At 41.6% G+C, this 27,412-nt stretch overlaps 1 protein-coding gene across 4 annotated transcripts in view; it reads right to left on the bottom strand.

The window, feature by feature from the left end:
* Window positions 1-6,454: 6,454 nt before the first annotated feature.
* FAM20B (FAM20B glycosaminoglycan xylosylkinase) overlaps window positions 6,455-27,412 on the bottom strand; it is a 46,472-nt gene continuing 25,514 nt past the window's right edge. For 3 of the 4 annotated variants that reach the window (XM_023231249.1, XM_023231248.2, XM_023231247.1), the window contains exons 4-8: window positions 23,891-24,000; window positions 14,704-14,875; window positions 14,304-14,495; window positions 11,942-12,001; window positions 6,965-7,196 (exon numbers count right to left, since the gene is read on the bottom strand). In XM_023231249.1, the coding sequence (XP_023087017.1) occupies window positions 6,965-7,196; window positions 11,942-12,001; window positions 14,304-14,495; window positions 14,704-14,875; window positions 23,891-24,000 (766 nt within the window). Of the gene's footprint in view, window positions 7,197-11,941; window positions 12,002-14,303; window positions 14,496-14,703; window positions 14,876-23,890; window positions 24,001-27,412 lie in introns of all 4 variants that reach the window. The other variant, XM_023231246.2, reaches the window with a different exon arrangement.

Below are 27,412 nucleotides of genomic sequence, written 5' to 3'. Positions count from 1 at the left end.
GGTGTTACTGAACCGTCCCATGCGTTTCCTCACCTATAAAAAGGGATAATAAAATAGTCCCCTCATAGGGCTGCCCCTCATTCATCAACACTCAGTATGTGGCCACTTTTATTTTTCTATCTACCCAGCCCTGGAGGAGGCTCTGGGTGGTCTACACAGGAGGTGAGGATGGCTTTAGTTAATACTGGTGAAGTTTATAAGTGAATTTATGGTGAAAAAATTAATAGTTACAATTGTTTATTAAAACAATCCAAGTTTTAAGATTTTGTGGAAACAATTATCTTTGCTTGGAACTTTCATGTAGGGCTACCTCCTCATTTCTGAGATGTTCTGATTTGGATTTAGCATCCCAGGGTAAATAAAGTAGGTTAGCTGGGAAGTTCTTCGACAACTGACTTGATTTCAAGACATTTTTATTAGTTATTTATTTAGAGATGGAGTCCTGCTCTGTTACCCAGGCTAGAGTGCAGTGGTGCAATCTTGGCTCACTGCAAGCTCCGTCTCCCTGGTGCAAGCGATTCTTCCACCTCAGCCTCCTGAGTAGCTGGGATTACAGGCGTTCAGCACCACGCCCCGCTATTTTTTTTTTTTTTTTTTTCGTATTTTTAGTAGAGACGGGGTTTTGCCATGTTGGCCAGGCTGGTGTCGAACCCCTGCCTCAGGTGATCTGCCCGCCTCAGCCTCCCAAAGTGTTGGGATTACAGGCATGAGCCACCATGCCTGGCTGACATTTTTCGCTATAAAAAAAAAAAAAATAGAGGTAAACAGTTTTTCACCAGTCAGTCCCGTGTAGAAACAATAAATCCAAACACCAGTTTCTAGACAAGTCTCTTGAGTATTTCAATAAATACTCCTTTCGATCTCAGGGCTTGGAGGCTGTGCTCATTTTAAAAGTCTGGGAGCAGTATCTCGTGGATGATGGGGACATCTAGAGACTGTTGGGAAAACTACAGACAGCTATGATTCTTTAGCAAGCATTACAGTGCTACTCAAGTGTGGTTCCAGAACCCCAGCACTGGCATCGCCCAGGAGCTTGATAGAAATGCAGAATCTCAGGCCTCAGACATACTGAATCAAAACCTGCACTTTTAAAGTCCTTCTGTGCAGGGAGCCGTGGCTCATGCCTATAATCCCAGCACTTTGGGAGGCTGAGGCAGGAGGGTTGCTTGAAGCCAGAGTTTGAGACCAGCCTGGGCAACAAGGCTAGATCCCTTGTCTCTCTACCAAAAATAAAAATAAAAAATAAGCTGCATGTGGTGGTGCGCGCCTGTAATCCTAGCTACTTGAGAGGCTGAGGGAGGAGGATCACTTGAGCTCAGGAGTTTGAGACTGCCAATGAGCTATGATTGTGCCACTGTACTCCAGCCTGCAACAGAGCAAGACTGTCAATCCAAAAAAAAAAAAAGCCTAAGGCAAAATTGGCACACAACACCTTTATTATCTGAGTATGACCTAGCCTTACAACAGACATCTTCCCAACCCCGCTGAAGGCAGTCAGAACCATCTGCCTTGGAAACACTCTGGGTCAAAAGCAAGTCTCGGCCTGGCGCGGTGACTCACGCCTGTTATCCCAGCACTTTGGGAGGCTGAGGCACTTGAGGTCAAGCATTTGAGACCAATCAGCCTGGCCAATATGGAGAAACCCCGTCTCTACTAAAAATATAAAAATTAGCAGGGCATGGTGGACCGTGACTGTTGTCCCAGCTACTCGGGAGGCTGAGGCAGGAGAATTGCTTGAACCTGGGAAGCGGAGGTTGCAGTGAGCTAAGACTGCGCCATTGCGCTCCAGCCTGGGTGCTGGAGCAAGACTTGGTCTCAAAAATAACAAAACAAAAGCAAGTCTCCATATTTAAATAACCCTGCATGAGAAACAAACATTACAGGAATGTTTCCCAGCTCATCTGTTTCGCTCTTGTTGACCAGGCTGGAGTGCAATCGCATAATCTCAGCTCACCGCAACCTCCACTTCCCGGGTTCAAGCAGGTCTCCTGCCTCAGCCTCCCGAGTAGCTGTGATTACAGGCATGCGCCACCATGCCCAGCTAATTCTGTATTTTTAGTAGAGAAGGGGCTTCACCGTGTTGGCCAGGCTGGTCTCAAACTCCTGACCTCAGATGACCCACAGGCCTCAGCCTCCAAAAGTGCTGGGATTAAAGATGTGAGCCACAGTGCCTGGCCCAATAAAAATCTTAAGAGCTTTGTTCAGTTATCTGGTTGAGGTTTATGATGCTGGATTCTATTTGAAAAGTTAAAAATCTAGGTGTCCTAAGAAGTACTATTAGGGCAACTGGCCTTCTCTTCCTACCTTTTTTGTAGTATGCTGACAAGTTCTTCAGGATTCATAATCCTTTACCTCTAAGGAAGCTGCAAAAATGGAATTGACTATTAAATATACTAAAAGCACCTAAGAATGATCCCATGAAAAATTTTGGTATAGTTACAATCTAGTATGAACCGTTTAAAGACTGGTGAGGAAATCTGCAGGTCTAATCCACCAGGTACTGTGAAACAATCCCCGTGGAAGTTTAAGTGGTCACAAAAGATGTAATCTTCTTCTGTCCCCTAACAAAACAGGTAGGAAACTGAAATAGGAACCACTGGAAATATCCTGAAGGGAGAAAGAAGAGGAAAAGATCAGACATCATATTTATTAAAATCTTTATTCATTTTCTTTTTTCAGAATTGAAACCCATAGAACACATTAGAAATTTAGATGCATATCTGTCTTGTTTGGTATCTTACCAAGTACAATCTCTGTGCAACAGCTCTGAGAAGAAATCCTTGGCAGATCAAAAGAGAGGGTAGTGGCTCCCACACTTTCCATTTAAGCAAATAAATTAGCTTCCGAGTAAGTTGTTCCCAGTTTCACCCAACATTTTGTGTTTATGAGAAACACCTTAGTTCCTAAAAACCTGTGGTAGTCCAGTACCCAGTCCCTCCTACCTTGTCACCACCCAGACTTGAGGAATTGAAGGGAAAAAAACTGGCCTTCCCCTGTAGAATGAGTTTCCCAAAGACAGGTGTGCCTGGCTCACTAGTAGGCCTGGCCCGTGCTGGCACACTAGAGCTGTTCAGTAGGTATTTGCTGATGAATAGTCTTTATGTTAATTAGGGTCCACTCTCAGAGACTGAGAACCTTTCACTAGCTGCAAGTCCTTCAGCAATTTAAGTCAGTGTTCCCCTTTGTTAAAATAAATACGTTTTTCTTGCTAGAATACATATATGACTATATACATTACATATACCTTTACTCATGTTTCCTGAAGCTCAAACTCACAGGATGAGGCATATAAGATAGCTTACCAACAATGCTGTTTTATCATCATTGAGGTGTGGCCATTTACTGGTCAAAGAATACATGGGTGATGAAGAAGAAAGGCTGAAGAAATATGGCGGATGGAAAGGGAAGGGAAGGGAAGGCAAAAGCATTTTCTTTTTTTAGAAAAAAAAGATGGATTTCTTTGGAAGACAATGCTGGCTTTGGATGACATTGAAAAATTGCCATGTATAGGATTCATCTTTCCCAAAATAATATGCAATTAATGTACCTGAATTCTTCCATTTCCTTCTTAAATTTCATTTGACATATTAATCCTGAGTGCAAACAGGGGGCAATGCCTTATTAATACATTCTTGAATAATACTCTGAGCAAATCAGATCCTATGAATTTTACACAGAAAATTATTTACACCTCCCCCAAACCCACAATGCAGCCTCATACTAAAGAAAGTTTTATAACAAAACCTTTACACTCAGATTTATCCATTCAAACTTTAGAATAAACATTTTGTAACAAGTGGGAGGAGGGCAGGAAATGGCCATGAGTTCGGATTTTCCTAGTTTTGTAGTATTAAAATGTCTCTACATCTACCTTTGGATGTTTGGTAGGCATACCTTACAGCTGATCCAAACCCTGCAACGACTTGATTATAACAGCCTTAGATTCTAATAGAGAAAGCAGGAGTGTGACAACACTTAAAAAAAAAATCCACCTCCTTTTTTTTTCCTTCTTTTTAAGACAGAGACAATTCTCCTGCCTCAGCCTCCCGAGTAGCTGGGACTACAGGCGTATGCCACCGTGCCCTGCTAATTTTTGCATTTTCAGTGGAGACAGGGTCTCACCATGTTGGTCAGGCTGGTCTCGAACTCCTAGCCTCAGGTGATCTGCCCGACTTGGCCTCCCAAAGTGCTGGAATGACAGGCATGAGCCACTGCACCCGGCCCCGATCTCTTCTTTCAAACAGTGTTTGAAATTTTAGAGCTTTCTGAATTTTAAAGCTGTAAGTTTATGGTTGGTTTTCTCCAAGATTTGCCTAAACATACTTTTCCAGCTTATTGAAATCCTCACTTAGAACAAAAATTTATATTCTCAGTGCCATGTCACACCACTCTATTAGCTCAATTCTAACTTTATGGGTTAGAGTTCTACATTTTATGGATGAAAATTCTAAATTTATGATCAGAATGCCTTTTAAGATCACGAGTCTGAAAACAGATGCAAATAAAATGAAATGATATATTTTCTGCAAATGCTTTCAAGAAAGGATTGAGACATTTTCTTTCCTGCCTGCTTTTTTCCTTAGCAGAATCTCTGCCTTCAATGTTACGAAGTTCCCAGTTTCAGACTTCTTATTCATTTCAGTGTGGCATACTAAAGGCATCATGTATTTGAAAGACCACAAATCCATAACTTAGTTCAACTAACCTTTACAGGGAGAGCAAAGCTGATATCTCTTTCTATTGTCTCCTCCCAGCTGGCTCCTGGAAGCCTGTGGGTGAGCATTAACCAAGGTATTCTCATACTGAGTTATGAATTTCCCTGGACACACAACAGTGAGTAGCCTTAAAACTGAAATCAGTGCCTCCTTTGGTTAACACGAATTCTGTGTTTTGTGCTAGTCTCTCTCTTCTTAAATTCAATACACCCTTTTTATAACCCAGCCCATTGTTCTCTTCATCTCAAAATGTATATAAAATGTACAAAAGTTTCCTAATTTCATGCCATTTAAAAATAGTTACAGGTTACTCAGTTATCTTTCAGTGCAAGAAAACTGGGCATAAATTCTAAAGCTGTTTTTGAGAGTGGGTGCCTAAAACTAGTTTCCAATGGCTGGCATTAAATGTATTCAACCACACTGTTTAAATATTCGCCTCTGCTTGACAGGAATGAAAAGCTGGAACGCACCTCGGCAAGATGCAGGAGCAAAGCCCATAGCTCTGAGTCCACAGGTGAGTGGGCACATCAGCCCTGTCTTCCTTTGCCCCTGTGTTTTACTGCAACTACTTACACGTCGACATCACTTTGCCAGAACACAAAATGAAAACTGTGCTTTACAAACCTGAAATTTGAGAGTGCTAAGAGGAGAAAGAAGCATAATATAACATCATGGGTTCAGAACTCCAAACAAGACTGAATGATGGAATTAGGATTTGACATAAATCAAAATCTTAAGGCTCTTCCTTTTAACCTCCTCAATTTCAAGGCTCAGAAGGCTTAAAATCTTGGCTGGGCATGGTGGCTCATGCCTGTAATCCCAGTACTTTGGGAGGCCGAGGCAGGTGGATCACCTGAGGCCCGGAGTTTGAGATCAGCCTGGCCAACATGGTGAAACCCTATCTCTACTAAAAATATAAAACTCAGCTGGGCGTGGTGGTGGGCGCCTGTAATCCCAGCTACTCTGGAGGCTGAAGCAAGAGAATCGCTTGAACCCAGGAGGTGGAGGTTGCAGTGAGCCGAGATCATACAACTGCACTCTAGCCTGGGCAACAGAGTGAGTCTTGGTCTCAAAAAAAAAAAGCGGCGGCGGCTTAAAATTTTGTTTCCAGTCTTCCATGGCCCCAAACCACAAGATAAGTCCAGCCCCCAGTAAGGTATACACTCTCACCTGTAGGAATGTCCCTTTCTTAGGAGAAAGGGGCAAAAAGGTTGCTGATCTCTTGAGAACAGCAGCTTCAGTGACAAAATACCCTAAAGGCAGAGGTGGAAATTCATTTCAGAAGAGAAATGAGGATGACAGAGACCACAAGCTACCTGTTATTCAAGGTATTATTTCAGTTTGCTTTGTTAATTTGGGAAGGACTGCTTTCGGCAAAAGGGGAAAAAATTAGTCTCCTCAGAGAATCATGCTTAGATTGTAATAGCATTTTCTCTAGAGACAACTTTTTGGTTAACTGGGATACAACTATGAGAATGCAGAATTTACTCAGGTGCAAAGTCATGTTTGCTTTTTACACATCTTAAGACCCTCAATACAAGGGAACCTGTTTTTCAATTTCAATCATCTGCCCGATTCTGGTTCTACCAGTGGGTCTCTCTCTCTCTTCTTCCCTCCTCTGAGATCATCAAAACAATACAACCCAATGGCTTAAAAGCCCAAACACCTTTCTGTTTTTGTCCTTCCCTCCAATTCTATCTTAAACATGTATCTCCTCCAACAGAGTGTGCTATTTTGGCTTGATGGAATACAAGGTTTTATTTGCTGCCACTCTGTAGGACAGTAAGCATTCTGATTTAACTAGTTCTGGTAAAAAAAAAAAAAAAAAAAAAAAAAAGACACAAGAGATTGCAAAGTGTTTCCACAAAATCCACAGGCGTGGAGAAAGGACTACAAGGTTCAACTCAAAACACACGCTCCAGAGCCAATCCCAGTATTCATCTATCCAGATGTCACACCTGTTTGTCCTTTGGCATGGGAATTAAGACTGACCAACTATGATGCCCAGTGCTAAAATGGGCAATTGCCGAGGAGGTCAGAAGGCAATTCAGCAGGAATGTCTCTATGCTCTGAAATTTGTGGTCTTTGCTTTAGTTTCCACTACAGAAAACACCAAAGACATCCAAGGCCACCCTGTCCCCTGTCACCAGAACTTGCTGCTGGCCACTTCCAATCCATCTCATACCATTTGGAATTGATTGTGCTGTTTCTCTTTGTAAAAAGAAGTTTCACCTATTTTGTGTCGAGAATTACAAGTGTGAGAGAGGCATCCTGTCTTCCACCAGTACTGTGTCCACCCCAAACTGGTCGGTGCACTGCTTCACGGTGGCCAGGACACTCAGGAGCCGCTGATCCACGGCGTCCAGATGAGGATCAGAGAGCACTGGGGAGATGGGGTCATGGGCCATGGCAGATTTTAAGGCAGACTTTAGTACACCATTCTTTAGGTAGTTCAGTCTGTTCCAGGTAGAAACCCGAATGCTGGAAGAAAAAGTTGTAGAACAAGGTACTTAAAACCTCTCATTATCAAATGGAGTTTGAAAGCCTGCTAGGCAGACAAAAGTAAAAAAAAATTAGGTAAAATACTTTAAATCATTTTTGTTTTAGAATTACCCCTACATAATGAGTAAGCAACATTACTATGTTTTGATATTTTCTGTATAACTAATCAGAGATATATACAGAGATTTACACACATGTTCACCACAGTGCTGTTTGTAACAGGAAAAATGTTAAACAATCTGAATGTCCAATGATTGGGAAATAGTTAAATTATGGTTCATCCATTGAAAGGAATACCATGCAGCTGTTAAAAACAATTTTGAAAATTTAGTGGAATGGGAAATGCCTATGGTAAGATGCTGGGTGGGGGGAAAAGGTTGGAGGAAAACCCTGTTTCACTTCAAATCTGTAGGAAAACAAAATACACACACGGATTGGAATGAAGTACACTACAATGTTAACAAGAGGATGTATCCTTAGACGTTAATGGGTACTATAAGCTTCCTTCTTCTTCATCTGTTTCTGAAGTCTAAAACAATTTCTCCTAGGAAAAAATTATTTTAAGGATACCTATCTGCCTTAATTATTTCACCAACTGCTACCATTTGAATGTCTGTCCCCTCCAAAATATATGTTGAAATTGCCATTGTAACAGTATCAAGGTGAAGTCTTTAAGAGGTCATTAGGCCATGAATGCTCTGCCCTCGTGGGTGGAACTAATGTTGCTATGAAAAGGCAAGTTCAAGGCCAGGAGAGGTGGCTCATGCCTGTAATCCCAACACTTTGGAAGGCCGAGGTGGGCCCTGAGATTGGGAGTTCAAGACCAGCCTGGCCAACATGGTAAAACCCCATCTCTACTAAAAATGCAAAAATTAGCTGGGCATGGTGGCACGCACCTGTAATCCCAGCTACTTGGGAGGCTGAGGCACGAGAATCATTTGAACCTGGGAGGTAGAGGTTGCAGTGAACTGAGATTGCGCCACTGCACTCCAGCCTGGGCAACAGAGTGAGACTCCATCTCAAAAAAAAAAAAAAGGCGAGTTCAGCCCCTTGTTGCCCTCTCTCTTTGCCCTTTTGCCTTCTGCCATGTGACATGACGATGCAGCAAGAAGTCCCTTGTCAGATGCTGGCACCTTGATATTTAATGTTCCAGCCTCCAGAACTATGAACCAATAAATTTCTGTTCATTATAAATTACCCAGTCTGGCCAGGTATGGTGGCTCATGCCTGTAATCCCAGCACTCTGGGAGGCCCAAGGGGGCAGATCACTTGAGGTCAGGAGTTCGAGACCAGCCTGGGCCACATGGTAAAACCCCATCTCTACTACAAATACAAAAATTACCCAGGCATGGTGGTGAACGCCTGTAATCCCAGCTACTTGGGAGGCTGAGACAAGATAATCACTTGAACCTGGGAGGTGGAGGTTGCAGTGAGCCAAGATCGCGCCACTGCACTCCAGCCTGGGCGACAGAGCGAGACTCCATCTCAAAATAAGATAAAATAAAATAAAACAAATTACCCAGTCTGTGGTATCCTGTTGTAGCAGCACAAAACAAACAAAGACACCAACTATAGAGTATCTTTTATTTATCTGAGAAGAAAAGTTCTTAGCTCTCTGTGGGCAAAGTAGGAATCACTAGGTATGCAGAAATGTCTGATTCTGTAAAAGGCAGCCTGTTGTGCAACAATTTAAAAGCTAAGGAAGACTGTTGCATAAAGCATGCATGGAAGGGACAAACAGGCACAGACGGAGTACAGTTATTTTTTATTCTGAAATATATTACAAATGCCCAGAGTATCCGAGCTTCCTCTGTGACTAAGTTATCACGTTATTTCCTCTCAGCTCCAAATTCACTCTTCAAAATATGCTCTGCTGGCCAGGCACAGTGGCTCACGCCTGTAATCCCAACACTTTGGGAGGACATGGTGGGCAGATCACCTGAGGTCAGGAGTTCCAGACCAGCCCCACCAACATGGTGAAACCCCATCTCTACTAAAAATACAAAAAAATTAGCTGGGCATGGTGGCAGGTACCTGTAATCCCAGCTACTCAGGAGGCTGAGGCAGAAGAATCACTCGAACCCGGGAGACGGAGACTGCAGTGAGCCGAGATCGTGCCACTGCACTCCAGCCCGGGCGACAGAGCGAGACTCCATCTCAAAAAACCAAACCAAACCAAACCAAACCAAAATGTGCTCTGCTACAACGGGTGGGATTCATTTAAGCATCTTTCCCCTAAAGCTTTCTCACTAGAGGGCGCTAGGGGGACACTGCAGGGGGAAGGGGCTCTCCAAATGCTTTTGTGGGTCCATGGTGGTGTTGGGGAGGCACAGAGGTCATCCAGTGAAGCCCTGTCTAGCCACATTCCCAGAAAGTGTGGGTCCTTGGTGACCTCAAGCCTTAGCCTGGCCTGGGAATAACTCTCCTGAGGCCCTCTCAACATGGAAACCGGAGATTTGAAGGCCATCTGCTCACCCTGGCCCCAATTCCCTCTGAAGGCCCACATGTGTGCCTCACTTGCAGCACAGAAGGTTCCTACTGGATTCTCTCTCTCCCTCTCCATGTCATGACACCACTATGGCTTGAATGTACACCCAGCCTGCACTCTAGAGAATTGCTTCTGGCTTGTTCAGCACCTGCAAACTAGCAAACTTCTCTGCTATCTGGTGGGTTGAGCTAAACCTTCTCCACTGAAGTCCAAACTCCAGTCATTGGGAGGGGATCCCCTTCCAAGTTTGTCCTTCCTTGGGTACTCTCCCTCAGCCCTAGTTTTCTTTTATAGTCACTCCTGTTATTGGAATTTAATAATTCTTTATATTGGGTTGGGCTCAGTGGCTCACGCCTGTAATGCCAGCACTTTGGGAGGCCGAGGCAGGCAGAGCACAAGGTCAGGAGTTCTAGACCAGCCTGGCCAACATGGTGAAACCCCGTCTCTACTAAAAATACAAAAATTAGCCAGGTGCAGTGACAGGTGCCTGTAATCCCAGCTACTTGGGAGGCTGACTCAGGAGAATCGCTTGAATACGGGAGGTGGAGGTTGCAGTGAGCCGAGATCGCTCCACTGCACTCCAGCCCGGGTGACAGAGCAAGACTCCGTCTCCAAAAAAAAAAAAAAAAAAAAAAAAAAACCTTTATATTAAACACCTCTGTTTAACACACTGTGTCTTTTCTATCTCCTGATTGAACCAGACTGATAAAACTACTACCACAAAAACATCTTCAAAGACAAACGCACAATTCTTGATTGTATATATCACTACTTCCCATCATTAATAAAGACAACTAAGGACTGCCTGGATAAACTGTTACTTTCTACAGAATTTTGGTGTTATTTAAAAAAAGAAAGAAGAGAAAGAGACTAGTTGCTAGGGCAGTCTTATGTGATATGATGTTGCTGGGAGCTGACCAGTATTAAGTGGTGCTTTTGAACTTGCTTTTCTGTGAAGTTAAGCAAGGTGAATCCCAGCTGATTCTTGATGTGCATGCTCTAAAATTACACCAGGATGGTTGGGTGCGGTGGCTCACACCTGTAATCCTAGCACTTGGAAGGCTGAGGCAGGTGGATCACTTGAGGTCAGTAGTTCCAGATCAGCCTGGCCAACATAGTGAAACCCATCTCTACTGCAAATACAAAAATTAGCTGGGTTTGGTGGCAGGCGCCTGTAGTCCCAGCTACTCGGGAGGCTGAGGCACAAGAATTGCTTGAACCCGAGAGGCAGAGGTTGCTGTAAGCTGAGATTGCACCACCGCACTCCCACCTGGGTGACAGACGCAGACGCTGTCTCAAATTAAAAAATAATAATAATAATAAAATAAAATAATTTCAGGAATGATGAAAAGAAGCTTCTTAGACTTTAGCTCATTTTCTTGACTCATTTTTCAATTTCTCTGTTCCCAGTTTTTTTAAAAAATCAATTACTATTTTCTATTTTTTTGAGACAGAGTCTCACTCAGTCGCCCAGACTGGAATGCAATGGCACAATCTCGGCTCACTGCAACCTCCGCCTCCCAGGTTCAAGCAATTCTCCTGTCTCAGCCTCCTAAGTAGCTGGAATACTGGTGCCTGCCACCATGCCTGGCTCATTTTTGTATTTTTATTAGAGACGGGGTTTCACCATGTTGGCCAGGCTGGTTTCGAACTCCTGACCTCAGGTGATCCACTCACCTCGGCCTCCCAAATTCCTGGGATTACAGGAGTGAGTCACTGTGCTTGGCCAAAATCAATTATTATTTATGGAAAAAGTTACTTTTGGTTTAGTTAATTTCAAACTGAAATATGCGAACCCCAGGTGGTATGTGATGGGTGAGTGAGAGGACTTGAAACCACAAGGTAACCAGGTGTAGTAACCAGGGATACAGATTTTACTCATTTTTTTTTTTTTTTTTTTTTTTGGCGGTGGGGTGGGGAGTATGGGTGATTATATTCTGCTATTAAACCAAACATAGACATGTATTACTGAATACATACACTCTTCTATTCATACAAAATTTGAGATGAATTCTGAGCTGTGGGTTATCTGCCTTTACTTTTCCCTGATATCCCATTTCAGTATCTCCAGAGGTTCATATCCCATTTCAGGATCTCCAGAGGTTCTAGGTTGGAGAAGTATGAAAAGCACGGCTCAGGTATCAGAAAGTCTGAGGGCCAAGAAAATGGATGTACTATTACCTGAGCCTGGAAAGGAAGGCAATGCAGACACATGTATTTGCTATGCACAACTTACATGCAACACTGATAGAGAGGGGCAAGAATGCTTCTTTCATCCAGCGAGGGGTTCCCAAAGCTGAAAATTAAATTAAAACTTAGTGAATTCGGTGGAAGTACCATTCTTTTCTTAGCATCAAAGCAATAGCAAATTCTATATGAAACTCAAATGTGATCCTAGATAATTTCATGCTCCAGCAGCTCAAATCACTTAAATTGAAAACAAGCGGGGCATGACCAATTAGACACAGGATCCCTAACAGCCTGTACTAAAATATCTGACAACAAATATACTCATTTACAAGGGACCTTTTCCTGCCAAGATATTGGAAGGTACTGGAGCATAATTATGGTAAACACAGTGTGGAGTTCACAGACCAAAGGGAGAACTTGAAGACCCCTAAGCCTGCAAAGGTTTTAAGGACCAGAGAGAGAAATAAAGGCCATTTATATTAGATTCCCACAAATAAGCAGATGACCACTACTTGTAAAAAGAAGTCACACTTGTTCTACTCCCAAATTACCAATATCCTATTCCCTACGAGTAAGTATATGTGCCAATTCAAATTGGAAAAACTGTTCATAGAGGCTGAGGAAACTGATTCACAGCAGATGCAAAAATTACCTTAGCAGCAATTCAGAGTTAGAAAAGGAGAACCGATTCTAGAAAACTGTCAACCTTTCCCTCTTTCCAGAGGTTCACCTTAATAGCTGGAGTCTGGTAGTTCTTAGTACAGTGTAGGTCCTCCAGTAATTCAAGGCAAAGGCAACTGCTATTGTCTGAATGTTTGTGTCCCCCTCAAATTCGTAATCCCTGGTGCAACAGTCCAATAGTATTAAGAGGTAGGGCCTTTGGGAGATGATTAAGCCATGAGGGAAGAGCCCACATCAACGGGATTAGTGCCCTTAGAGATGAGGTCAGAGGGAGCGTGTTCACCTCTTCTGCCATATGAGGACACACAGAAGGCACCATCTGAGGAACAGGCCCTCACCAGACACTGAATCTGCTGGCACCTTCATCTTAGAGTTCTCAGCCTCTGAAACTGTAAGCAATACATTTCCAATGCTTATGAATTACCCAGTCTAAGGGATTTTGTATAGCAGCCTGAATGGACAAAGCAACTATTTTGATACACACCAAATATCAAATATCATGTGTATCACAGGATGAGTGCTATGTGCTTTGCTGTAATGGGGTAGAGGGAGAGGCAGTGTTTGCTGGTCTTTCATTTTCTGTGGTCGTCACCATCTTTCATGAAGCACGAGGCGCCTGGTGTTCAGTATAAGATGGTGGCATCATTAGCAAATGCTGGCCAAGCACTCTGCTGAGGAGCCATGTCTTAGCTTATTTCTAACAACCAATGTTAACAGTAGTGACCTAGGGCCTGGAAAATTCTGTACTCCAAGGAAGCATTCTATTTAGTAAATATTTATTAAATGCAACTAAAAGGGTGGCACTACGCCTGTAATCCCAGCACTTTGAGAAGCCGAGGCAAGCGGAGCACTTGAGGTCAGGAGTTCAAGACCAGCCTAGACACCATGGTGAAACCCCGTCTCTACTAAAAATACAAAATTAGCGGGTGCCTGTAGTCCCAGCTACTCAGGAGACTGAGGCTGGAGAATCGCTTGAACCCGGGAGGCAGAGGTTGCAGTGAGCTGAGATTGTGCCACTGCACTCCAGCCTGGGCAACAGAGCAAGATTCCATCTCAAAAAAATTTTTTTAAAAAAGTGTGACACTAAACTGGCCACCATGGAGAATGCAGAATATGAAATGGAAATACAATGTGCTCTCCAAATAGCTCAAGCCTAAAAAAATAAGGACATTCTATTTATTCAAAATGAATAAACTTTTCTTATTCAAGATAAAAGTAACTTGTCATTACATATAAAATCCACACTAGGCAACAGCTCTTCTTCCCATGATAGCAAAAGTATGGGCCTAGACTAACATAAAAATAGCAAAACATCCTATCAAATAAATTAACTTTTTAATTGCAGGAACTTTTGGATAGAATAAACTTAATAACAAATTCCATACTCTATTACATCTGTATCTCTCAAGTTTCTAAACACCAAATATCATAGCCAAGAAAGAATGATGTAGGTAGTAACAAACGAATGACCCTGGTTTCCAGTTGTCTGAGAAGAGGCTCATAGAGTCTTAGACTCCTTGGAAAGAATTGCTTTTCCATTTTTTGAAGTACTGAGATCCCTGAGAGTAGAGAGAACGACAGGTACCAATAGCAAAGACTCCAAGTGGAAAAAAGAAGGACGCCACCTATCAATTGTATTCTGGATGTTCTCCAGGATGCTCTAGAAAATGCCCTTCTTTCATACACAGAAACCACCCCCCCGACAAGGACAGTCCTGCTGGTCTCACCTTTTGGCATTATCAAGAAGGATGAGCATACTAGCGCCTTCATCATCTTGAAAGCTCTCATAGTGATGGCGGTCAGCATTGCCAATCAGGTAATCAAAGACAGCTGTGTCAATGATGTCCAAGAGGCGCGGGCCAGAGTCATAAGGGGATGTTTTCTTCACAGCATCACAGTAGCTCTCATCATACTCCCACCTGGAGACAAGCAGCATCACCAGCACTGAGTGTCAACACTGTACCTGGCACTGTTGCATACAAAGAGAAGACAGAGTTCCTACCTACTGGGTTTGCCCCTGACTCCACAGTTCTTTTTACTCTTGGACAGAAGTGCTGGTTCCTTTAAAGAACTGGCACCTGGCTAGGCACAGGGGAGAATTAAGTAATGGCTCATAGGAGCATTTACCTGGCCAATTTGCCTTCTCGGTAAGTCCTGCCCCATGGGTGACGGTGTTTCTGCAGAGGCCACACATCTGGAAGCCAAAGTGTGACAGATCCCTCCATTGTGTCTCCATCAGCACAAGCTGGTTCTGTTTCTCGGCAGTAATAGCACTTCCCATAAAAACAAGTATTGTTTCCTACAGGACAGAAAGGAGCCAAATACACTTAAGGCAATAATGAAGACTCCAAATTCTCTCCCAAATAACGCAGAACAGAGAAGCTAAGTAAATAGGTATGGTGAAAACAAAGACCCTGAGTTTACTATATTTCAAACATTTATTTTCCTGGATAGGTAATAAAAAAGCAAACAGTATAAACAAAATTCAAAAAGTACAAAAGGATATACACCCAAAAGCAAGTTGCCCTTGCCTCCTGTATCCTTTCTACCCAGTCTCTCTCTCTGGCATCAACTACCATCACCAGGATCCTTCAAATTCACTTTTTGTTTGTTTTGTTTTTGTTGTTCTTGTTTTGAGACAGGGTCTGGCTTTGTCATCCAAGCTGGAGTGCAGTGGCGTGATCTCAGCTCATTGCAACCTCTGCCTCTAGGGCTCAAGACATCCTTCCATCTCAGCCTCCTGAGTAGCTGGAACTATAGGTGTATGCCTCCATGCCCAGCTAATTTTTGATTTTTCTGGTAGAGATGGGGTTTTGCCATGTCGGCCAGGCTGAGCTCAAATTCCTGGACTCAAGTGATCTGCCCACCTCAGCCTCTCAAAATTCTGGGATTACAGGCATGAGCCACCATGTCCGGCCTCTAAACTCACTAATTTTCTTTTTTTTTTTTTTGAGACTGAGTCTTGCTCTGTCACCCAGGCTGGAGTGCAGTGGCACGATCTTGACTCACTGCAACCTCTGCTTCCCAGGTTCAAGCAATTCTCCCATCTCAGCCTCCTGAGTAGCTGGTATTACAGGCACATGCCACCACGCTTGGCTAATTTTTGTATTTTCAGTAGAGACATGGTTTCACCATTTGGTCAGGCTGGTCTCGAACTCCTGACCTCAGGTGATCCACCCACCTCAGCCTCCCTAAGTGCTGGGATTATAGGTGTGAGCTACTGCACCTGGCCTGAACTCAACTTTAATTAAAGGAAAGTAACATCCTCCTCTTCTTCATTAGGACTGAGATCTTGGCCAGAGTGCCCAGGGGAGGGCAAAAAGGTCAGGTACTAGGCCAACTGTGGCCAAGAGTTTGGTTACACAGAGGGGGAGGTATAGAGGAAGGGGGGAAGTTGAGCAAATAAGTAGACAGACTGAGTGTAACAGTAACCAGGCTTCTCACCAGTGGAGAAGAGAGTTAAACATACAGAAAGAGAGAGAGCCAGGATAAATCCTGCAGTGGTGAATTAGAATTGGAAATACTAGTTTGAATTGATGGGTTTTTTTGTTTGTTTGTTTTTTGTTTTGTTTTTTTTTGAGATGGAGTCTCTCTCTCTTGCCCAGGCTGGAGTGCAGTGGCGTGATCTCGGCTCACTGAAACCTCTGCCTCCCGGGTTCAAGCAATTCTCCGGCCTCAGCCTCCCAAGTAACTGGGACTACAGTCGCACGCCACCACACCAGCTAATTTTTGTATTTTTATTAGAGATGGGGTTTCACCATATTGGACAGGCTGGTCTCGGAACTCCTGACCTCATGATCCACCCACCTCAGCCTCCCAGAGTGCTTGGGATTACAGGCATGAGCCACTGCGCCAGGCCTGAATTGATGGGTTTAATACACAGATACAGAAAAAGATACACCTGTATCCTTTTAATCTGAAGAAATAGCTGATTTCAGGCCTGGGTTAGGGAAAGTACAAGATGAGCCTGGACCACAGCGTTATGCTAGTTGCAAGAAAGTGCTTGGAGAATGATGGGACCATTCTAAAATGACACAGGAACTAGTTTGTAGAGGTTCCCACTGGCCAAATGTGGAACAGTTTAAGCATCCGAATAATTATAAATGGTAATAAATTGTAGCTCATAGTGAGTTCATGGTGATATAAATAAATACATGAATGTGTGGAGGCAGGGGAGTTCTACCCTTCAACAGAATGACAACTAATAGGTCTAGAAGCAATGATAGAATGAAAAAAATCATTTGAAGGCCAGGAACTGTGGCTCACATCTGTAATCCTAGCACTTTAGGAGGCCGAGGGAGAAGGATCACTTGAGACCAGCCTGGAAAACACAATGAAACCCTGTCTCTATAAAAATAAAAGTAAAAACATTAGCCAGGCATGGTGGCGCATGCCTGTAGTCAAAGCTACTCAGGAGGTTGAGGTAGAAGGATTGCTTGAGAGCAGAAGGTTGAGGCTGCAGTGGGCCATGATCGTGCCACTGCACTCCAGCCTGGGTGACAGAGACTCTGTCTCAAAAAAAACAAAAATACAAAAATTATCATTTGGTGATACTGCTGAGAGAGAGCATTAAAAAAAAAAAAATCACCATTTGGCAACTATTATAATAAGTGAACTCCTGATCACTTGAGGTCAGGAATTTGAGACCAGCCTGGCCAACATGGTGAAACCCCGTCTCTACTAAAAATACAAAATTAGCCGGGAGTACTGGTATGCACCTGTAATTCCAACTACTCGGAAGGCTGAGGCAGGAGAATTGCTGGAACCTGAGAGGCAAAGGTTGCAGTGAGCTGAGATTGCGCCACTGCACTCCAGCCTGAGTGACAGAACAAAACTCCATCTCCAAAAAAAAAAAAAAAAAAAAAAAAAAAATTTGAGAGAGAGTATTTACATCTCACGTCACAAAAGACTATCCGCCCTAGGGATGAACTCCTATACAGCGATAAGACCAATGACACAGCAGAAAATGAGCAAAGGATATGCAAAGACAGTTAATAGAAAATACAAATAGCTCTCAAACAAAAAGATGCTACATATGAAATACACAAAACCAAAAGTTTAATAACATATTGTTGGTGAAGCTAGGAGAGTCACTCTCATATATTTCTATGGGAATATAAACTGGTTCAACATCTATATAGGATAATGTGGCCACACCTATCGCCCTTTGATGTAGCACTCCCATTTCTAGAAATGCTTGCTTATGTGTGAAATAATACGCATGGGTGGTCCCCAACCATTTTGGCACCAGGGACTGGTTTTGTGGAAGACAATTTTCCACAGACAAGTGTTGGGGGCTGGGTGGCAATGGTTTCAGGATGAAACTGCTCCATGTCAGATCATCAGGTATTAGATTCTCATAAGGAACGCGCAGCCTAGATCCTTCACATGCGCAGTTCACAATAGGGCTTGTGCTCCTATGAGAATATAATGCTGCCACTGATCTGACAAGGAGCTGGTGCTGAAGCGGTAATGCTCGCTCACCCCTCACCTCATGCTGTGCGGCCCGGTTCCTACTGTGACACAGACTGGTACTATTCCGCAGCGCAGGGGTTGGGGACCCCTGACGTATATACAAGGTAATTCTGGGCAACACTGGTTGTAAAAGCAAAATACTGGAACAACATATAAGTCCAATAAAATTCTGGTTATATGAATTATGGTAGACCCAAATAATGGAACACTTTGTAGTGTAAAACAACAAGCTCATTGTACATGATACAGATTTCTAGGATGTATTAAGTAAAAAGAGTAAGATGCAAAAGTATGCAAAGTGTGCCATATGTTGTATAAAATGGTAGAGATAGATAAAAATATATATTCATATTTCATACAAAAAGACATAAGGAAATTACTAATTAGAGGCTGCCACTCAGAGAAAGGGGAAGGAACTGGACGGACAAGAAAATTTTTCATTGAATTTCACAGATTTTTTTTTTTTTTTTTTGAGATACAATCTTGCTCTGTCTCCCAGGGTAGAGTGCAGTGGCATGATCTTTGCTCACTGCAACCTCTGCTTCCCGAGTTCAAGTGATTTTCCTGCATCAGCCTCCCAAGTAGCTGGGATTACAGACGTGCACCACCACACCCGGCTAATTTCTGTATTTTCAGTAGAGACGAAGTTTCATCATGTTGGCCAGGCTGGTCTCAAACTCCTGGCCTCATGTGATCCTCCTGCCTCAGCCTCCCAAAGTGCTGGAGTTACAGGCATGAACTACCACACCTGGCCTGAATTTCCCTGAATTTTGAATCCATTCAAAATTCCATTGTGTGAATCCATTACTGATTCAAAAAAAATTCAAAGCCCTAAAACAAACAAAATATTGCCTGTTATAGGAAACCTGTTTCCTACAGGATAAAATACAAACTCTTGAGTTTGGTAAATAAGAATCTTCATAACTAGAAGGGAGAATGTGGAGTCTGAGGTCAGGTTCCTGGGGTTAACATTTAGACTAGTTTAATCATGAGATTGCAAGACTCTGGGCATGTAATTTAGTCTCTCTAAGCAACTTCTGTAAAATGGAGACAACAATACTACCTCCTCCAGCACTAGGTTGTGAAGAGTAAATGAGGCAATCCATGGCGGCAATGCTTAGCACAGTGCCTGACATATTGTCAGACACCAATTGATGCCAGCTACTTATTTTAATAACATGGTTCAATCTACCTTTCCAGAGTTCAACATCCCCATTTCAGTGCCATGAACTGAGGCTTTGAACCTCTATTTCCTGGACTGCCAAACTTTTAAAAACTGGTCTTCTAATCACCTCAGTCTCCATGCTCTCCTTGGGTGAACTACCAACTGTGACAATAAAATATGTGGCTTCAGCCAAGCCTTTTCTCCTAAACTGTAGGCTTTAGCTCCTAAATGATTAGTCTACACTTACTCCTGGATGTTCCTGTCAAGGAAACAAAATATCCAAACTTAAATTCATTATCTTTCTCTGCTCCACCTCCCTAAATACGCTCCTCTCCTTACATTCCTAAAATAGTTAACAGCTCCACTAATCACTTGTCATTCAATCCAGAAACCTAGGAGTCATTCTTCATTTTTTCTTCTCTCAATTGCTCTCCCAGCCCAAATGTTCACCAAATTCTTTCCATTCCAATTCCTGAATAGCTCTTAAATCTTTCTATTCCCTGTCCTTGCTTTAGTTCTCTTATTACATATGAATTCACAACACTCCCAGAGTGCTCTCAGCTCTTGATTCTTCCCTTCCCAATGCACCCTTGACAATGCTGCCACAATTTGCTCTTGAAATTCATATCGGATTTTTCCATATTCAAACTGTTTTAATGGCTTTCTAGTGCCTAAAGAGAAAGTCTCAACTCCTAAGCATGGTACACAGGCCCTCCAGTGACACTGTCCTGACCAGCTGTCTTCTTCACTGGCCAGCCCCACACATCCTTTCCTTCAGCTAAACAGCACAGTCTCCTGAGCTTGTTGCTTTTCTCTCATTGCTCATCACCTCTGTCCACACTCTGTCCTCTACCTGGAACAGGATCAACTCATAGGGCCTGTAAGCTCGATGGGAACAAAATTACATCTTTATTTTCACTAACTTCTACTAAAAATTAGCATTTCCTTCTATTATGATGGCAGGGAGCAAACCGTCATATTTGAATTACATGTGACTTTGTCTCTACAAGAAATCACAGATTTTTCATATCATACTAGCATTGTTGCAGATAATCTCAAAATACTGTTTATAATCATAGTCTGAAATCACAGTGCAACTAATCTCTGATAGAGCTTATTTAATGTGTTAAACAACAAAGCACATATTACTGTATCTAAACTTGCTTTTTAAAATTTTTGATACTGAAATTATACTTCAATATTATTGGTTTCATTTATAAGTCTATATATTTTAATTTATGTATGTATTTAAAACCTTTATTTTTAGAAAGGATCCATAAGCTTCTCCAGACTGCCAAAGGTATCTATAGCACAAAAAATGTTAAATACAAACCTAAAATATTCTTTCCCACTCTATCTACCTAAGGGACTGCTATTTTCCCTTTAAGACTTGGTTAAAATATCACCTTCACTAATTAACTGTCATCCTGGCCATAACTTCTAGGCCACCTCCCTATTCCCACTCCCACCCCCACCACCCAGTCCACAGGTTCTTTGTACATGTCTGGCTCCCCCATTAGACAAAGATCCTTGAAGATAGGAAGGTCATTCGGTTTTGCATATTCAGCACTTAGCTCAGTGCCTGTCAGACAGAAGTGAAATAAAGTTGTACTGAATAAATAAAGACTATAAACTAATGAAAGATTTTAGAGTCTTAAAATCTGAGTTTGGATCCTGGCTAACAATTAGTAGTGTTGTGACTTTGGGAAAGTCATTAGCCACTTCTAAGCCTCCACTCTCAGGTATAAAATGTGGGCAACACCTCACCTACTTATTGCATGCTATCGTCAAAAGGATCAGATAAAGTAACAGTGAACATACTTGTGTAGGTTGCTGGGGCTACATAGATTTTAGTTATTCTTGTATTATATACCAACTTACTTAATATTATTATACCAACTTACTTAATAATACATTTTAAAAATTGCCAACAAGAGAATGAAATGACAAGTTATATATTTGAAGAAAATATTTTCTTTCTTTTTTTTTTTTTTGAGACAGAGTCTCACTCTGTCACTCAGGCTGCAGTTACAGTGGCATGATCTCAGCTCACTGCAACCTCTGCCTCTTGGGTTCAAGCAATTCTCCTGCCTCAGCCTCCCGAGTAGCTGGAATTACAGGTGTGTGTCACCATGCCCAGCTAATTTTTGTGTTTTTAGTAGAGACAGGGTTTCACCATATTGGCCAGGCTGGTCTCAAACTCCTGACCTCAAGTGATCTGCCCACCTTGGCCGCCCAAAGTGCTGGGATTACAGGCATGAGCCACCATGTCCAGCTGGATAAAGTATTTTCAAAAGACACATCTGACAAAGGACTGTTAGCCATACTATACGAAGAACGCCTAAAACTTGACAGTAAGAAAAGGACCAACCTAACTTAAATATGAGCCAAAGACCTTAACAGACACCTCAACAAAGATATACAGATGACAGATAAGCATATGAAAAGATGCTCTACATTATATGTCATCAGGGAGATGCAAACTAAAACAATGAGATACACCTACTAGAATAGTCGAAATCCAAAATATGACAACATCAAATGCTGCCAAGGATGAGGAGCAACAGGAACTCTTTGCTGGTGGGAATGCAAAATGGTACAGCCACTTTGGAAGACAGTTTGGCAGTTTCTTACAAAACTAAATGTACTCTTAATATAATCCAGAAATCACACTCCTTGGTATTTACCCAAAAGAGCTAAAAACTTATGTCAATAATACACAGATGTTTATGGCAGCTTTACTCACAATTACCCAAACATGGAAGCAACCAAGATGTCATTCAATAGGTAAATGGATAAACTGTGGTACATCAGACAACGGAATATTAGTCAGCAATAACAAGAAATGAGAAATCAAGCCATGAAAAGACATGAAGGAACCTTAAATGTATATTATTAAGTGAAAGAAACCACTCTGAAAAAGCTATATACTGTGATTCAACTATGTAACATTCTGGAAAAGGCAAAATTATACAGACAGTAAAAAGATCAGTAGTTGCAACTGGATTGGAGAGAGGGATGGAGAATGATGAATAAGTAGAACATAGAGGATTTTTAGACCAGTGAAAATACTCTGTGTGATACTATAATGATGTATACATGTCATTATACATTTGTCCAAACCCACAGAATATGCAACACCAAGAGTGAACCGGAATGTAAACTATGGACTCTGGATGATTATGATGTGTCAACATGGGCTCATCAATTGTAACAACTGTACCACTGTGAGGTGGGATGTTGATAATGGGGGAAACTATGTGTGTGAGGGGCAGCGGTTATTTGGGAAATCTCTGTACCTTCCTCTCAGTTTTGCTGTGAACCTAAAGCTGCTCTAAAAACAATAAAGTCTTAAAAACACAACAATAACAACAAGGTGATGCTAAGGTCAGATGATTATTAAAAACTTCACCTCCAGTCAAATCCCTCTACCTGCCCTATTACTTTCCAGTCTTTATGCCCTTGTTCTCATTAATATTCCCATTATTTTGCCAATGCCCTTTCCTCTTTGCTGCCTTGGTAACTCATACTGGTTCTTCAATACTCAGTTCAAGTGTTAATAACCTCCTCTACAAACCCTCTGCTTTTCCCTTCCCCACACTTCATATAATGTATGAGTTAACCATATGTGAGCCTTTGAAGAGCAGGTACCCTGACTTACTCTTCTTGGACTCTTTCCCTCAATCCCAGCACCCACCAGGAATTCATGTTTGCCAAGCATAAAATTGAACAACCAAAGGTAATTAGAAAATATCTGATACAATATCTAACACTGTATGCTTTTGGTTATCTGTAAGAAAAGTACAGCCCAAGCCTTATAAGTTGAAATTCTGAATGACGAATCTGTCATAAGTCCTTTAAATATTCAGTTTTTCCTCATTTTAAATGTAAATCCACTCACTCTAGCAAAAAGCAAGGTGAAGTTCATCTTGCAATGTCTGTTTTAACAGTCACGCCCTAATGCAGAGCACTGTATCACTGAAAAAGAGTCAAGGTGAAGAGGTGAAAACAAGAAACCACAGCCCTTTTGGATTCTTCCCATTCTCATCTTGCTCACAAGAATAGGAGTGAGAATTTTAGCTCAGATCTCTTACCTCAGAATTAAGATAATGGAAAACAGAGGCCAGGGGCAACATAGCCAGTTTCAGGCACAATGAGTTATAGGTTAACCCTTGAAGAAGTGGTAGGCCTGTTGATCTTCCAGGTCCAAATACAACCTTACAAAAGAATTTCTGAGCCTCCCAAAGAGTTGCCTTAAGATTTCCTCAATTCTAAGAAGATGGAGACAGTTTCCAAGAAAACATATATATATACATATGTAAAAATAACTAAGCCAATGATATACAAACAATAACCAATTTAGGCCAAATTCTGAGTTTGAGACTTAATAGCTCTAAGAGAAAGCAGAAGGAAATAATCACCTGCTTTTACTATCACTAAATGACCTCACCTCCTATGTCACAGACAACACAAGAGTACACAGGAAAATTTCAATTTCCTGCCATCTCCTTTAGATTCATTTTTCCAAATAACCTGAGAGCTGGTTGTCTGATTTGCTTTTGTATTCCTTTACGTTCTTTAATTCCTAAAAGTCAGAAACCAGCTTGCTCAACAATGCCCCATTTTAACTTATGAATCATTCCCCTATATAAATGTCCTCTACAATCTTCTTACCTACAGTTAGGAAGGTGCTCAACAGCTGCTCTGTGGCAACAGGTTTAATCTCTGTTCGAAGATTAACAAATCTGCCAACCACCAAGGGGGCTCGGCGGAAACCCAGAATCCTGGTTTGGAAGATTGAAAAACAGAAGAGAAAAATCTTAGGGGATGTTTTTTAAGTAACAGTCTTAAAAATTACAGTTCATCATGTCAAATGTGTAAAGGGTTTTAGCTAGCAGGTAAATCTAATTTTTTAGAGGCACATATTTTTAGGAATTTAATGTCAAAGTGTGTGTAATTTATTTTAATATACACTTCAGTAAAAAGAATAAGACAAATTTGATAAAATGTGAACAACTGTTAAATCTACAGAGTGGGTATATGGGCTCATTATACTATTCTTTCTACTTTTGTAGGTTAGAAATTTTTTCATAATAAAAATTAAAAACAGATTTTAGGAAAGCATTAGAAAAAAATGGAACCCAAACTCATATATGGGTTCAAATCTTTAAATAAAACAGCACATTGATTAAAAAAAAAAAAGCAGACTGATCTAAAAGGATAAACCCACAGAGCAAATTAAATAAAGAATTTGGGCCAGGCGTGGTGGCTCAAGCCTGTAATCCCAGCACTTTGGGAGGCCGAGATGGGTGGATCACGAGGTCAGGAGATCGAGACCATCCTGGCTAACACGGTGAAACCCCGTCTCTACTAAAAAATACAAAAAAACTAGCTGGGCGAGGTGGCGGGCGCCTGTAGTCCCAGCTACTCGGGAGGCTGAGGCAGGAGAATGGCGTAAACCCGGGAGGTGGAGCTTGCAGTGAGCTGAGATCCGGCCACTGCGCTCCAGCCCGGGAGATAGAGCGAGACTCCGCCTCAAAACAAACAAAAAAAAGAATTTGAAGATACCTCTAACAATCTAAAAGGTTGAAAACAATAATTTATTTTTAAAAAATGAAATTTCCTGGCTAAAAAATATACACTAACAGAACAAAAGTTGGAGAGGCAGAATTTGGAACACACAGAAAATTTATAATAAAGAAAATAAAAATCACCTATAATTCCACAACCCCGAAATAATTACAGGTACTGACATTTTGGCATATCAGCATGTTTTCCCTTTAAGCGTGGGTATATAAACATACACTCACACTTATGTATATACATACAATTGAGATTACATCGTATGTAGTTTTATATCTTGCTTTTTACTCATCATTGTATCATGAACCTTTTCCCAGTCATTAGAAAGCCTTTACAAATGGGTATTGTTTAGGGCTTCTGATTCTGTCCTAAAACCAGTCTTATAAAAGCCACAAAGGCAAGTCAACAGATTTGTCAAAATAACATAGAAATCCAGAGATCCCCCCGAGGTAAGGGAAGGTGGTTAAATCTGACTGTAATGAAGAAATAGGAACCCAAAGCAGAAAAGTATCAGGATCCACAAATGAAAAAGGTTGGGAAGCGTTTTTTGTGCGTGTTTGTTTGTTTGTTTGTTTGGTTGGTTTTTGAGTCTCACTCTGTTGCCCAGGCCGGAGTGCAGTGGCATGATCATAGCTTCCTGCAGCCAGGAACTCCTGGGCTCAAGTGATCCTCTCACCTTAGCCTCCCTGTTAGCCAGGACTACAAACACATGCTTAGATTGGGAAGTATTTTTTTCTCCCCAATGAAAATTGCCAAGCCCAAGAACAACAGCTAGTTTAGCACTGAGGGGCAATGTTACTGTAGCACTTGAGGCTGGCTACAGTGACACTTAACAAAAGTGACAGGAGGATTGGCAAGAGAACATCTTTCAGACTTTGAGGTAGGGAAGGACTTTTTAATACAAGACTCCCAAAGCACAAGTTACAAATTGAAACATTATAGTTAGTTAACATCGAAAGTACACAAGTACTCTAAGTTAACAAATAGGTGTCCTGCTGTGAAAAGACAAACTTTGCCAGTAATGGGGAAATACAAGATAACAGTGAAATAACAATGAAATATCACTTTACATATATATCAACAAAACTTACTGTGTTGGGTAATACAAAACACTGGTACAGAAATGAGGAACTTTATGCCTGTTGGTGTCCAACAAACAGGATGGGGGGGTTGGGGATGAAGAAAAGAGGCAAACAGATAAGGTCTTGGAAAGCCTGATTCTAGTGTGCCATTAAGTGAGGAGTAGGATTCATCCAACTGTACACCACTAGGTCTTAAAAGGGGCAGCAAAAATTCATGGTATTGTACACATGTATCTAAGCTTTTCCATATCAATAGATGTTTAGGTTACAACCAGTTTTTCACTACTGAAAATGCTACAGCTAAGACTGTTGTATATATATCTTTGAGTTTTGTATTCTTTCTCTAGGGTACTTCCTAGAAATGTCTTAGATATGTATATAAAAAAGCAGTTATTTGTTCAAATGATATAAACATTCCTTAATGTTGATACATTTATCCTTAATTTTGATATATAATGCTAGGGCTCTTAACAAAAAAACTGAAACAATTAACAATGCCATAAGCAGCATATGAATCTCAATGTATTCCTCCCAATAAAGTATTATCTTTTTTTTAAGCTTTGCCATTTTCAACAGGTAAAAACAGTATCTCAACTGAATTTTAAAAAATTTCTGGTGAGGATGAACTCCCCCCCGCTCCCACATATTTATTAGCAATTGATAGTGTTTGTGCTCTTAACCCATTTTCTAACTGAGTTTTAACATAAATATACAGATTTGTATAAACACATATTAAGGCTATTAATACTCAGATTATATTAGATTCAAGTGTTTTCTCCGTTTGTTGTTTGCTTTTAAATTTTGTTTGCTGTTTCTTGATATATGTTCATTATTTTACTTAGTCAAGACTATTGAATTTGTGATTTTTATGTTACTGCTTTTATGTTTACAAAATCCTAATTCAGAAAAACAAACATTTCATCTTTTTTTTTTTTCTGGTTTCCTTATAAATTCATTTTTAGGCTGAGCGTGGTGACTTATACCTATAATCCCAGCACTTTGGGAGGCTGAGGTAGGCAGATCACCTCAGGTCAGGAGTTCCAGACCAGCCTGACCAACATGGTGAAACCCCGTGTCTACTAAAAATACAAAAAATTAGCTGGGCATGGTGGCATGTACCTGTAGTCCCAGCTACTCCGTAGGCTGAGGCAGGAGAATCGCTTGAACCTGGGAGGTGGAGGTTGCAGTAAGCCAAGATCGGGCTATTGCACTCCAGTCTGGAGGACAGAGTGAGGCTCTGTCTCAAAAATTTTTTTTTTTTTTTTTTTTTTTTTTTTGAGACGGAGTCTCGCTCTGTCGCCCAGGCTGGAGTGCAGTGGCCGGATCTCAGCTCACTGCAAGCTCCACCTCCCGGGTTCACGCCATTCTCCTGCCTCAGACTCCCGAGTAGCTGGGACTACAGGCGCCCGCCACCTCGCCCGGCTAGTTGTATTTTTTTTTTTTAGTAGAGACGGGATTTCACCGTGTTAGCCAGGATGGTCTCGATCTCCTGACCTCGTGATCCGCCCGTCTCGGCCTATTTATTATTTTA

The sequence above is a fragment of the Piliocolobus tephrosceles genome, chromosome 1 (assembly GCF_002776525.5).
Source record: "Piliocolobus tephrosceles isolate RC106 chromosome 1, ASM277652v3, whole genome shotgun sequence".
In the NCBI taxonomy this organism is placed as follows: domain Eukaryota; kingdom Metazoa; phylum Chordata; class Mammalia; order Primates; family Cercopithecidae; genus Piliocolobus; species Piliocolobus tephrosceles.
Note: the sequence above shows the minus strand (reverse complement) of the source record. Positions and strands in the feature narration are given on the sequence as shown.